Here is a 14,147-nt window from a genome sequence, read left to right on the forward strand (position 1 = left end):
CAGTGGGCATCCTTGTTTCGTGCCTCTTTGGATAGCTATAGTATTAGAATACATATTGTTAGTTCGGCATTTTGCTGAGGCTTGGGAGTATATTTGTTTGAGGATTTGTAGGAAGTTGGGGCCAAATTTCATGTTAGTTAGTACTGCTAATATGTATTTCCACTCCAAGCAATCAAAGGCTTTGAGGATGTCTAGGGACATAATTGTCAATGGGAGTTTGGTTGCCTTGCTGTGTTCGATCAGGTTCAGTAGTTTCCTGATGGGGTCTGTTATATTGCGGCCAGGGACAAAGCCAGTCTGGTCTGGTGCTATTAACTTGTGTAGGAAGATTTTTAGGCGGTTGGCCAAGATTGATGTGAATATCTTGTAGTCTTGGTTTATTAATGAGATTGGGCGGTATGATTCTACTTTAAGGCTATCTTTTAGTGGTTTTGGGATGGAGACTATTTTGGAGTGGGTCCAGGTTTTGGGGATGGGGCCCCCTTTTATGATGTCGTTGAATAGGCGGGTCATGTAGGGCATCAAGGGTTCTTTGAATTTCCTATAGAATTCTGCTGTGAAGCCATCTGGGCCTGGGGCTTTGTGTGGTTTCAGGTTTTTGAGGACCACATCTATTTCCTCTGGGGTGATAGGGCTGTCCATGAATTCCTGTTCCTCATCAGTTAGGGTAGGCATGGTCAGTCCTGCTAGAAATGTTCTGATTTCCTTCTCTGGTGGGTTATGGGAGGTGTATAGGTTGGAGTAGAATTCTGCAAATTCTGAGGTTATTTCTTCGGGGGAGAATGTTATGTTGCCGTCTTCTTTGGTTATGCAGTGTATTCTTGTTTTGAGTGCTTTTTTCCTACATCTATTTGCTAGTAATCTGGAGTTTTTCCCTCCATATTCGTAGAAACGTTGTTTAGAGTATAGAATGTTGATCATTGTTTTGTTAATTTCTAGGGAGTCTAGTTCTCTCCTTTTTTGTTCTATAAGTTTGAGGAGATTTTTAGATCCTGTTTGTTTGTAGCGTGATGAGAGGGCTGTGATGTCTTGTTCTATTTTGCTAATTTTTGAGGAGGTTTGTTTTTTAAGGAATGTTTTCTCTTTTATGCAAGCTCCTCTGGTGACCGCTTTCATTGCGTCCCATAGGAGGGGGGTTGTTATATTGTTTACATCGTTTTCCTTGAAGTAGTTTTGGAGGGTTTTTGTGAGACTCTCTCTAATTTGTTTGTTTGTAGTTAGGATGGGACTGAAGGACCATGATGGGGTGGTTTGTGTTCCTTCTCCTATTTTAACGATGACTTCTACTGGGGCGTGATCTGTGATTTTAATGTTACCTATGTTTGTTGATTCTACTGAGGGGATCAGACCCTGTGTGAGTAGAATGCTGTCCAGTCTGGACACTGTATCATGGCGTCCCGATTGGAATGTATGGCTGATGTCTCCTGGGTTTTGCTCACCCCAAATGTCGTAGAGACCCCTGTTTTTTAGCATTTTTAGTAACTTGTAAGAGTTCCTAGTTGTTGGGGGTTTCCTTCAGAGGAAGGTTGCCCATGGGGTTGTGGGGTGGATATCTTTCAGGGATAAACCTTTCATATTTAGATTGAGGTCCCCTCCTAGGATTGCTTCCCCTTCAGAGAAGGAGAGGGATTTGTTTAGTGTCTTCTGGAAGAATTCTAGTTGTTTCGTGTTTGGGGCATATATGGAGCCGATTGTCAGTTTGATTTTGCCATCTACTGTCCCTTTAGCGAAAATGAATCTGCCTTTTTTGTCCTTGAGGACTGTTGTGGCAGTGAAGTTCAGGTCTCTACTGAGTATTATGGCTACACCACGAGCTTTCCCTGAGCCTTGTGCGACCCACTGTTGACTGAAGCAGGGGTCGCTCAGGAGTTTGCTGCCTTTGGGTGGGTTGTGTATTTCTTGTAGGAAGGTGATGTGTGATTTCATGGTGTTTATGTATGAGGTGATGCGTTTTCTTTTGATGGGGTTTCCCAGCCCCCTCACATTTAATGTGATTGCTTTTAGGTTAGCCATCTTGCTTATCTATTATGTGGGGCGATTCCCTGCCAACCCGTTCGGGTTGTCTTGTGTCTCTCTCTTCGTGTTGTTTAAAGAACCAGTGGGGTTGCGCTGACCTAGGGTGTGGTGGGTGGGGGGCTAGTGGGATTAGAGTGAGATTTGGGTTAAAGAGTAGGGGGTAAGTTGTAGGGAGTTTCCTATATGTAGTCATATAGGTGTTTGTTTGGGGTATTTTGGGCCATCTGGCATTTAGCCGGTTGGTCCTAGGTCTCAGCTGGTGTGGAAGGCCATGTTCAAGGACAGGCCATCCCCCCTGTTGTCTGCGATAGGGGGTGATCAGCGAGACAGTGTGAAGTGACTTTGTAACGTCGCTGTCAGGTATAAGGTTCGTAAGCAATGTTGCCAATGTTATGAGCAACATTGTTGGTGTGTTGGGGTGGGGATGTGGGTGCTGGTATGCTCTGGTGCCACCATAGTGCTGGTTGGGTATCAGATTTTAGCCTGATTGTGGGTTGTGTTATTAAGGTTGGAGTTGTTTTTCCTTAGTATGGAGTATGAGGATGTTGAAGGTGTGGGTGATGGGGAATGTGGTTGAGGTCGTCTGGACTGGTGTTGGGGTGGGGATTTCTGTGGGGGTGCGGGGCTGGGGGGGATGTTGATGGTGTTAACTAAATCTATGTTTTGGGGGGGGGGAGAGGGGGGAGGGGGGGGAAATCACCAGTCCTTCAGTTTGTGGTTTTTCCCTGGTTGCTTCATTCAGCTGGGGTTGTTGTTGTTGTAGGGTTGTCCATCTGCGATGAATTGGTTTGGTTAATCTTGGTCTGGTTTCTTGTGTCGTATGGCCGGCGGGACGGTTCTGAGCATGATGCTTGCCTGTATTGGTTTGCGTTGTTGTGCTGCTTCTGTTGTTTCTTTTTCTTCTGTACCGTCGTCCAGTTGTTTGCTGTTGTTTCCTCGTGGTTGGGGCTGTCACTTGGTGGATTTGTCGGTTGCCATTCCGGTGGGAGGTCGAGTTCAAGGTTCTTTAGTAGTTGCAGGGCCTCAGGTATGTTGGTAGCCATGTGTTGTGTTGTATTGGTTGTTACAATGAGGCGGAAGGGGAAGCCCCATCGGTATTTGATCCCTGTTTGTTGGAGACGCTGGGTGCATGGGCGCAGGCTTTTCCTCCGGTTTAGGGTATCCTGAGATAGGTCCTGTAGGGCCAGAATGGGGGTTTCTCCATATCGAAGGTTGCTTGAGTTTCTGAGGTGGTGCCATATCTCTTCCTTCTTTTTGTAGCGTGTGAAGCATACAATGATGTCTCTTGGGGGGGGGCGCTGGGTTTTGGCATAGGTTTTAGGGCTCTGTGAGCCCTCTCCAAGTCATCTGCCTCAAGTTTCAGGCTTGGGATTGTGTTTTTCAGCCAGCGTATAATTAGGTCTGCTGGGCTTTTCTCCTCTGTTTTTTCAGGAAAGTTGTGGAAGCGGATGTTACAACGTCTATTGCGGTCTTCAAGGTAGGCTTGCTTAATTTTCATCTCTCTGTGTTCTGCTTCCATTTGGTTTACCAGTTCGTCCAGTTTCTTGTTCACACATGCGTTCTCCTCCCGGTATTGCTCTATTATTCTTTCTTGCATTTGGTTTTTGTTCTCTAGAGCTTCCACTTTGGAGGTTAGGTTGTTGATTAGTACCTGCATGGGAGCCATTGTGGACTTCAGTGTTTCTTCTAATCGTGCTTCTAATCTTGCTTCCATTTCCCTCAGATCTCATTTCGTTATTGGGTGGTCATCATCTTGAAGGGGAGTTACCATCTTAGCATTGTTTGGCATCTCCCTGGTTGGTGTCATCTCAGTCTCCCTGATAGTTTTGGTTTGAGGTTGGCTTGGCGTCCACTTGGGGTAGGGCGTGTGGTGGTTAGGAGTTGTGGCAGTGGTGATTCCTGAGTATTGTTGGGTTGCTGAGCTGATCAGGCTTTGGCTGGTGGCTTTTACAGAGCGTTTGGATTAGGTGGTCATTTGTGTCACTTCTAGCCTGTGTTTTAAGAACTTCTCTTGGGTTTTCTGTAGTTGCCTCAGCGATGCCGCCGAGGCTGGGGGGGAGGGCAGGTAAGCAGAGATGGGTAGACTAACGGACAGACAGTTCATATAGAGGGAGGGGGGTTAGCAGGTAGAGATGCAAGAGATTAGAGGGGTGGGGCCAGGGGAAATATGTGTTTAGGAGGGGGTTGTATATACCCAAAAGGGGTACTGGGGTCCAGTTAAGGTGGAAATTGGGGTTGGGAGTGCACTTAGAAACAGAGACAGACAAATAGGCTATATGTAAAGGGTGGAGGGAGAAAGGGGAAGAAGAAGAAGAAGAAAGAAAGAAGAAGGGGGGAGGCGGGGGGGGAGAGAGGGGAGATTGGAGTAAAAGAGAAGAGAGAGAGAGAGACAAAAAGAGAGTTGAAAGAGAGAGGGGAGATAGTACAGTAATATCCGCGGTATTAGTTTGCAGCAGTAGTTTTAGCTATAGTATGAGGGGGGGCAAATTATGATAGGGTGATATGAATGTGTGTATGTGTTTCCTTTAGGGGAAGGGGGGGGGATGGAGAGAGGGAGGAGGGAGAGAAAAGGAGAGGAGGAGGGGGAAGGGTGGGAGAGGGAAGGAGAAGAGAGGGGGAGAGGGTGAGCTGCTGCAATGGTATGGGGGAAAGTCTTATTTTAAAAGAGGGGGTGGGGGGAAAGGGCTCCCCTCTCAAAAACAAACTGATGGACAGGCTAAAAAGGGGGGTTGATTTTAAAAAATAAAAGGGATAGAAAACAAAATTGGGGATGGAAAATGAAAGGTGGGATAAAGGGAAAAAATGAGGAGGGGTGAAGAGAGAGAGGGGAGAGCAAAAAGGGAGAGAAAAATAAAAGGGGGGGAGTTGAGGGGGAGAGTATCAATAACAATAGCAGTGATATAGAGGAAATTTTTGTTTTAAAAGAGAGTGGTGGTCGTAGCTGGGGGCGAAAGATTCCCCCCTCAAGAACAAGCCAACAAATAGAAAAGAAAGGGCTTTAAAAAGAGAGGGGGGGGAAATGTGTGGTTTTTAAAAAAAAAATAAAAAAAATAAATAATAATATTTCCCCCTAATTATTGTTATTATTTTTTGTTTGTAAAAAAGTAATTAAAAATGTACGGGTAAAAGATAAAAATGAGAATTAAAGGTAAAAAAAAGGGGTGTTGTCTTTAGATAGGTAGATAGATAGATAGAGCTTTTTATTTTAAAAAAATAATGAGTAAAGTATAGGTAAAAGAGGATAGGTAAAAGAGAGTGGAAAGTCTGGGGCGAAGTGGCAGTCCCAGGAAATGGCCTGTGATGGTTCAGGGCTGTTTTCTGGGTACTGCCATTTTAATTCTTAAGAGGGGAGTTTGAGGTGAAAATAAAATGAGGTTTAAATTGAGGGTGTGTGTGTGTGGAGAAGTGTGTCTTTAAATAGTGTGTAGAAAAGATAGCAATAAAAATAAAGATTCAAATAAAGGGTGGCTGCAGCAGCAGTGGCCCCTCTTTTAAAAAGAAAAATGATAAAAGTAGGTATATGGGGGGGGGAATAAAAAAGAATTTCTTTTTAAAAAAGGGGGGAAAGGGGAGAGGGGTAGGAAGGGGTTAAAAAAAGGATTTTTTAAAAAAAAAAGAAAGGAGAAAAGAAGGGGGTAGTTTCTTCCTTTCTGCGATCTCCTTTGTCATGCGGCTTTGCATGGAGGGGTAGGCTCCGGTAGGCTCAGCCACGTGTTTTTTCGGAGCCTCTTTTGCCTTCCCGTGCTCACCTACCTCCCCTCTTCTTTGTCGGCAGAGATGGGGGCAGCAGCCTACAGAATATAATTCTAAGCATGTGCTGTAAGCTTGGGAGCAAGCTCACACCTGTCTGTCTCGTTACATGGTACACACACATACACAGAGAAAGGAAGTAGAAAGGCTTCACTTCCTCCCTCTCTATCTAGCAATATATGGTAACTCTGTAGTCCTTAGCATCTTCATGCACTAACTAGCAGATGTGCATATTGTAATCTAGCAGATGTGCATATTGTAATCTGAACATTCACCTGGGCAAATGAGACAAAAGAACACTTCCACTGGGACAAGATGTTCTCCTTTTAGTGCACAGCACAGGTAGAGTAAGCTTGGGGCCTCAGTGTGAAGGTGACTTCGGGGGTGAGGTCCAAATCTGAAACGGTCTTTCCAGGAGGAGGACAAAACGTAAACCTTTGGAGCAACCCAACAAAGAACAAGAAGATCTCCATCAAAGCCAGGCTTTCTCCGGGACAATTCCTACGGCCTGCAACAAACCAGTGGTTTGGACTTTCAATGAAAACAGCAAATAGAAGCAAGAGTCCAACAGTTTGCAATATTATTTTTGTAAGTTCTTTTGCGGGGCGGGGCAGTGGTAGTCCGGATGATACCCATGGGTCAGTTCCAAACTTGTGAAGGAACCTGGTCAATCAGTCAACCTGGTTGCTTTGTTACTGTAGTGGTCTTAGTCGGCCAGTTAAGTGCCACCATTCACATGTCCATTCACAAGAGGTTGTCATAGAGACAAATGAGTGGAGCTTTTCCCACCTCGCCTGGCTGGATGGCACTCTCATCCAAGGATGGAGAACGACAAGACCAAGGCAGGGGAGGTGCTGTGTATGGGAAAGTTGTGTGTGTGTGTGTGACTTGGGCTGATGCTGGAAGCCAAAGAAACAGAGGCACATCTTGCTCTGTGCTGAATCCAAACCTGAGTTGGGGGAATCCCCTGGACCCCTAAGGGGGAGGCAAGACCGGCTGGTGTGTTAATGCTGCAAGACCCTTCACCCATTGCTCAGGTTACATATACGTGTAAATAAAACCATACGTCCTAAAGACACCACCGTCTCCATGGACTTTAGTTTCCAGGAAACTGAACCCTAGGAGACTAGGGTTGTGCACAACATTATCAAGTATTTGGTGAGTGCATGCCCTGTCTTAACACTCTAAGGGAGTGTTGCTGGGACCCTGGGCTATTCGCAGTAACAGGAGCACTGATAATAAGAAGGTGCCCTAAGTCCTGGGGAGCCAAGAGGGGCTGTGATGTGGGAAGTGGCACAGACTCTGACACTGAGGCAGGACCTAGCAGCCTCAAGCTCCAAGCCAGTCACCCCTGGCAGGGAACCTTCAGAGGAAGGTTCTCGTTCTCCATCCCTGCCTGGCAACACACACAGGTACCCTTAGCAGAGTGGCGATGCGGCCCAAAGCTGCAGGTGTGCAGACTGCCCCTTTAAAGACCTTGACAAGAGGGGACAGAGCTCTGGGTGGATAGGCAAGCCCAGGGGAGGATATGAGTGCAGGTCAACTCTACTGCCATCTTTGGAGCTTTCTGAGGTTCAGCCACCCAGACCAAATCAGCCACTTGCTCTCCTAGCTAGCTGTGGTCCTGTTGGTCCTCAAGGGCTGTGTCTGGAGCCGCAAGAAGCTGATCTCTCCCTATGGCCTCATCTCATGCGCATAATCAAGTCAGGTCACATACACGTCACTCCCAGGTGGTCTCCACGTCTCACGCCTAGAACTTCCAAGAACTGACTCAGTGGAGGGGAATCTGCCTGTTGTGTAAGAACACCAACCCATGGCCCATCTGGTCCAGCAACCTGTTCTTGCAGCAGCCAACCAGATGCCCCAGCGGGAAGCTTGAGATCTGGATAGGAGCGCAACAGCACTCTGCCTACCTGCGATTCCCAGCAATGGGTAGTCAGAGACACAAGGCCTCTGACAGTGGAGGCAGAGCATAGCTATACCCTTGGAAGATAGGGTGGTCGTCATCAAGCACCTTCTTTGCCTGCAGGAAGAATTTGTGTTACCTATAGTGAAGGGCAGGAAGGCGTCCTTCTTCACAAAGTTCCCCTCGGCATCCAGAAAGTGGTTGGGGTTAAACTGGGTGGGGGTTTCCCACTGGGTCTTGTCATACAGCACCGAGGTGAGAGAGGGGATCACGGGTGTGCCCTGGGAGGCAAGCAGAATTTACATTGTTAAATGGGGGGGGGGAATCGGAGGGAAGGCATTCCATTGCCCACAGCTTTATTATCATCATCATCATCATCATCATCATCATCATTTATTCCATTTATAATCCCACCATTCTGCCAAACAGCTCAAGGTGGCGTACCTGGTTGTCTCTGTTTTATCCTCACAACAACCCTGCGAGGGAGCTTCAGCTGAGAAATAATGACTGCCTCAAAGCCTCTTATTGATCTTCAAGGCCAAGTGAGGATTTGAACTCTGGTCTCCCAGCTCTTATCCTGACACTCTAACCACTACTCCACACTGCCTCTCAAGTTCTCAAGGAAGGAAAAGTCACAGCAGGAACGCAGGGAAGGCCTTAGACAACTTCCTTTTTCAGCCTGCATTCAGACATGCAGTTTATTGCATTCGTTTTCCGGGTTATAATGCTAGCGCTTCTGTACCGAGTTCGAACAACCCTTTTACTCTGCAGTTCCTGCTGCGTTACGGAACTGGGCCTTTTTGACTGATATACTACCAAGCTGCACTAAAGCTTGAATGTCGGGAAATTCCAATTACGTGAGATTCCAAGCACACCTCACGATTTTCTGAGCTAACCGGCTTGCAACTGGATTTTCCCCCTGGACACCATTATCGTGGTAATTAGTGCTAAGCTTCTGCTAGACCCCACTTTACATTGTGTGAATGATCACATGAAACATGGAAATTGACAGGTCAGGGAAGATCAGGAAAGAGGAACATGCTGCCTGAACGCAGCCTCGGAGGTCAGCTTTGACGCCAGACGTCCTCTTTCAGACACGGTGCACTCCCAGCCTACCTTGCCCACTTGGCCGTGCCAGCAGGGCAAGCTCCCTACCTTGGGAATGAAGTAGCCACGGAAGCAAGTGTCCACAGCGGTGCAGCGGGGAAACTGCTGCAGGATACTGGCAAACCTCTGCACCTCGTGGACTATGGCGTTGTTGAAGGGCAGCTGCTTCCTGTCTTCACAGGTGGGCAGACGTTCCAGCCCAATGACCCTTTCGATTTCCTCTCGTGCCTGCCCTGAAACGGGAGTTCTCTGACAGTTATTATAAAAAAGAGGTGGAACCAAGGTATGAACGCAACAACTTAACGCAGGCTTTTATAATTGCATTGGCTGCGTTACCACTCATTCACATAGTTTGAAGAGGCCCCCTTGGAGCTCTTTGCAATTTCTTTTTGGTTTAATGACCCTCAACAATCGTCAGCAAACTTGGCCACCTCACAGATCCCCCCTAACTCTAGATCAGGGGTCAGCAAAGTTTTTGTGGCTTGGGCCGGTTCATGGTCCCACAGACGCCCCGGTGGGCCAGAGATTGTGTGTGTGTGTGTGTGTGCGAGAGAGAGAGAGAGAGAGAGAGAGAGAGAGAGAGAGAGAGAGAGAGCGCACACATGAGCGAACACTATTTTCGGCGCTCCTTCTGGCGCGGAGGAGGCATGCGCAGGAGCAGGCAGCAGGGGTCCATGGGCCGGTTAAACGACCTTAGGTTGCTGACCCCGGCTCTAGATAGTTCATGAACAAGTTAAAAACCACAGGTCCCAATACTGATCCTTGGGGGACTCCACTTTCCACATCTTCCCATTTATTCCTACTCTTTGCTTCCTGCGATCTACTCAAACCGTGATCCACAATAGGACCTCTCCTTTTATCCCTCCCTCCCAGTGCATCTTTGTCACAGCGACGAGAGTTTGGCTGGTTCATAGTAAAAATCAGAATGCAACGCTGTCCAACTTTGAGACACAAAAGTATGGCTTACGTTGAATATGGGGGTATTTCATCATCAGCAGGATAGCCCACTGCAGCGTGGTGCCTGTAGTCTCTGTTCCTGCCAGGACCAGGTCAAAGACGGCTGCCACAATGTTGGAATCATGGAACAAGTTCCTGTCTTTGCTCCTTTCCTTAGAGTAAGAAGAGCAAGGTGCAAATGCTGTGGTTTATTTATATTTAAACAAAACAAAACAACAACAGCAACAAATTTGTATACTGACTTTCATCCAAAGATCCCTGGGCAGTTTCCAGCAGAAAAATACAAAATGAGAACATAATAAAACAAAAACAAACAAATAACACACACAAATACACACCGACACATTTAAAAAGCCACAGAATGTTAATCGGTCAAATTCCTGGTTGAAGAGAAATGTTTTTTGCCTGGCACCTAAAGATATATAACAAAGGTGCGGGCCTGCTCCTTCATTATGTTGCAGACAAGGAATCAGTTCCTGGGGAGGGTCTCAGCAGTGCAGTCTCTCAGTGCTCTGCTGTGCTCCTTCCTCCATCTCCCTGGCTGCGCTGCCCCTGAGTCACATGCCGGCTTTGGTGCCAGCTGCGCTGAAGTTGTGCCTGCCCCATTCCCATATAACAGGAGAAATATGTTTGTTTGTTGGATCAAGCTTGCTTAGCCTTCTCGGTAGTAGTGCCCTCCCTGTGGAATGCCCTCCTTTCAGATGTCAAGGAGATAAAGAATTGCACAACTTTTAGAGACATCTGAAGGCAGCCCGGTAACGGGAGGTTTTTAATGCTTGGTGTTTTATGTTTTTAGAAATGCTGTAAACCGCCCAGATAGGCGGGGTATAAATTAAATTATTATTATTAGCCATGCACAGCACTTGCCTTAAATTTGAATCTTACTTTGCCTACGTATCATGCTGAAAAGCATTAAATATTATGGAACAAAGCATGCTCCAAGCTTGAGTTTTTCATCCAGGGTGAGAGCCAGGACACAAAGCTCAAAGTGGCTAACAGGAAAATACTGTTATGAGTTTGTGGGTGTTAGACACCCTAAATTTCTGGGTCTAGCAGGAGTTAGAATTTCATCAGGGCTTGGTGTTAAGACTAGGTGCCAGACCCGTATAGATTAAGCCAGTGTGCATTAAGCTGTGTGCTAGACACTTCTAATCCTTTAATTAAGCCAAGTGTTAAGAGCTAATTAAGCCAGGTTAACTTCCTCATGAGGTGATACCCTGGGTAATGAGCCATTAGGAAGAACAAAGGATCCAGGGACTCTGTCTGAGATGGCAAAAGAAGGGGCCCCTCTCTCCCTCAACATATACAGCCAGAGTTTAGAGAGAATTAGGCTTGCTATGATGAGAATGAGATGGAAAAAGATGCCTCACTGCCAGAAGGAAACACGAACCCTGGGTAAGTGTGCCTGGAACCCCTGGAAACTTGCAGTGTTCAGAGATTGGGGTGATGTGCAACAATATCACAACACAGTAAAACAGCAGAACCGATGAACCACAGAATGGCAAAATCTGCTTCTCAAGGCAAGGAATGGAAAATAAGCCAAAAGGTTATCTTATAATAATAATAATAATTTTTATTTATACCCCGCCCTCCCCAGCCAAGGCCGGGCTCAGGGCGGCTAACAAGCAATAATAAAAACAAGTTGAATGAATACAACTTAAAAACAAGATTAAAATACAACATTAAAATATCAAAATATTTAATAGTAAAATGAAGCCTCATCACAGGAGGAGAAAGGAAAAAGAAAAAAGAAGGGGGGGGAGGGAATCAAATTGGCTCCAAGCCAAAGGCCAGGCGGAACAACTCTGTCTTACAGGCCCTGTGGAAAGAAATCAGATCCTGCAGGGCCCTGGTCTCATGAGGCAGAGCGTTCCACCAGGCCGGAGCCAGTGCTGAAAAGGCCCTGGCTCTGGTTGAACCTAATCTAACTTCCTTAGGGACCGGGACCACTAGGGTGGTCATCTTAGCTGATGAATTTGCTGCTAATATATTTCCTTGACCAACAACTGCCCTGGGAAAATAAATACTGAATCCTCTCAACAAGCAAATAAACAATTTCTCATTTGTCACTCTAGCCATTCTCTCATTGGCCCACCAGCTAACCTTGGCAGGCTGTTCTGAGACTTTAGCATCATGGTTGGGATTGCCCACTTCTGTCCCTTTCCCTGAATTTTGTACCACTTTCAAACTCAGCTCATGCACTGTTTAGGGACATGATTTATCCTCAGCACATAACTTACTGGGGAACAGACATGCAGATACACACAAACACCCCAACAAGCGCCAAATAAGCACTGGAAAAGTTGGCCTTATATCTAGATAGATGATAGATAGATAGATAGATAGATATAGATAGATAGATAGATAGATAGATAGATAGATAGATGATAGATAGATATAGATATACCTCTGACTGTTGCTTGGTTAGCATATAGTCGTAGTAGTTTTGTAAGAGGTTCTCATTGATACGCTTCTTGCCTGCTGCAAGGTATTCCCTCAGAATGACACGGATCTTTTCCATTGTGTCCAAGATAATCTTGTGGGGTTTTAAAAGGAACCCAAGGAACGGGTAGACATTATATACCTAGAGAAGAACCCAAAAAGAGAAGTAAATGAAAAGTCAAGTAAAGATTGCATGCAAGAAAGATGTGACAGTAATTCTGTGCCAGATAGTGTGCTCTTGGACAACTCCTGTTTCTTCCCGCGGGGTTTCCGCAAGGGGCCTTTGAGTCATCTTGGTGGCGTTCCTGAAAGTGGCATGCTATGCGATAGAGACTGAATTAGGGGAATAGTTTGAAAGGCTATGGGAATGCCTCATTGGAATCTGACATTTTGGAGAGATAGCGTGAGCTTAGCACCACAGATTTGCCTTCTGTCCTCTATCCCTTTCCAGTGACCCGAAGTGTGTTAATGCCCCTTGAAGGGAGGGATAGGGCAGGGCAAGTGGGGGGGGGGAATGGAGAGGAGAACCCACACAAAGACTTTCAGATTTGGGGCTTGAAAGGTTATTGATGTGTGGAGCAACAGTGGCTTAATCCCAGCCTAAAAAAGGCTTCGCTCCGTTTACATGTGGTTTTAATTTAAACACCAGCTACGCACTGTGCAACAGGATCTGCGTGGGAGGGCTGCGAAGACGTCCAGGACAAACTGATGTTTGTAGATGGGTTGGCGGGAAGCTACAGGCCAGGCCCCCGCTCAGTAAGGAGAGCGGGGAGAGAGAGATGACGGGAGCCCAAACTCATTTTGGCTTCAAATAAAAACATTTCTTTCCAGCCTGACTCAAGGACAGTTCCAGTTTTCCACTTGGAGAGTAAAGCCAGCTTCGTACAGCTGCTCTGCAGGGGGCACTGTGGTCTAAGCCACCAAGTGTTTTGGGCTTGCCGATCATAAGGTTGGCAGTTTGAATCCCTGTGACAGTGTGAGCTCCTGTTGCTTTGTCCCAGCTCCTGCCAACCTAGCAGTTTGAAAGTACGCCAGCGCAAGTAGATAAATAGGTATTCCTGCGGCAGGAAGGTAAACAGCATTTGCACGCACACTGGCACTCATCACATTGTTCCATGCGCCAGAAGCAGTTTATTCATGCTTGCTTTAATGCTATTTGAATTTCATTACTTTTTAATGGTTGTCTTTTAAATGTCATTAGCTTTTTGTATTTTATCGGTGATCTTTTAATTTGGTTGTAAGCCACCTTGAGTCCCAGTCTGGGGGAAAGGCAGGATGTCAACATATATAATAATAAAAGTTGTTGGTATCTAAGTGCCCATCACATCGTTGCTTTGCCTGTGGTGTGTTTACAAAGCACACTTGGTTGTGGTTTTACTGCTACAAAATGATTAGTGTATACAGTGGTACCTCAGGTTACATACGCTTCAGGTTACATACGCTACAGACTCTGCTAACCCAGAAATATTACCTCAGATTAAGAACTTTGCTTCAGGATGAGAACAGAAATCGTGCTCCGGCGGCGCAGCGGCAGCAGGAGGCCCCATTAACTAAAGTGGTGCTTCAGGTTAAGAACAGTTTCAGGTTAAGAATGGACCTCCGGAACGAATTAAGTACTTAACCTGAGGTACCACTGTACCTGACAAATCTCCGGGATTCTAGACTGCATCAAACCAGTTTCTAAGGCACGGCACCCTTTTCCACTGGCCAGCATGTGGAGTTTCTAAAACCACCAACCAAGTCTGGATTATTTTTGCAATGGAAGATGCAGGGAGGATTGCCTACCTGCAGCTGTGGTTCTCCCAGGCGGACCACCATTTCATCAATGTGTTTTAACAGAGTGAGAAAAGTCTCGTCGGCATAGTCAAACCTGTCTCCAAACACTATGCCATAGGCGACGTTTGTTGCAGCTAAAGTTAATGTCTTCAGCGGAAAGGGTTCACCTTTAAAACATAAAAGAAGAAGAAAA

General features: G+C 46.3%; 2 protein-coding genes across 2 annotated transcripts in view; both read right to left on the reverse strand.

The window, feature by feature from the left end:
* Nucleotides 1-14,147, reverse strand: part of MPRIP (myosin phosphatase Rho interacting protein) — a 218,247-nt gene that overhangs the window by 170,172 nt on the left and 33,928 nt on the right. The gene's annotated exons all lie outside the window — the stretch shown is intronic.
* The window catches only part of LOC128401455 (cytochrome P450 2W1-like), a 35,076-nt gene continuing 26,743 nt past the window's right edge, over nt 5,815-14,147 (reverse strand). The window contains exons 7-12 of the mRNA XM_053364533.1: nt 13,964-14,121; nt 12,144-12,320; nt 9,747-9,888; nt 8,828-9,012; nt 7,812-7,953; nt 5,815-6,274 (exon numbers count right to left, since the gene is read on the reverse strand). Of these exons, the coding sequence (XP_053220508.1) occupies nt 6,093-6,274; nt 7,812-7,953; nt 8,828-9,012; nt 9,747-9,888; nt 12,144-12,320; nt 13,964-14,121 (986 nt within the window). The 3' untranslated portion in view covers nt 5,815-6,092. The remainder of the gene's footprint in view (nt 6,275-7,811; nt 7,954-8,827; nt 9,013-9,746; nt 9,889-12,143; nt 12,321-13,963; nt 14,122-14,147) is intronic.

Source organism: Podarcis raffonei, chromosome 14, assembly GCF_027172205.1.
Source record: "Podarcis raffonei isolate rPodRaf1 chromosome 14, rPodRaf1.pri, whole genome shotgun sequence".
Lineage (NCBI taxonomy): Eukaryota > Metazoa > Chordata > Lepidosauria > Squamata > Lacertidae > Podarcis > Podarcis raffonei.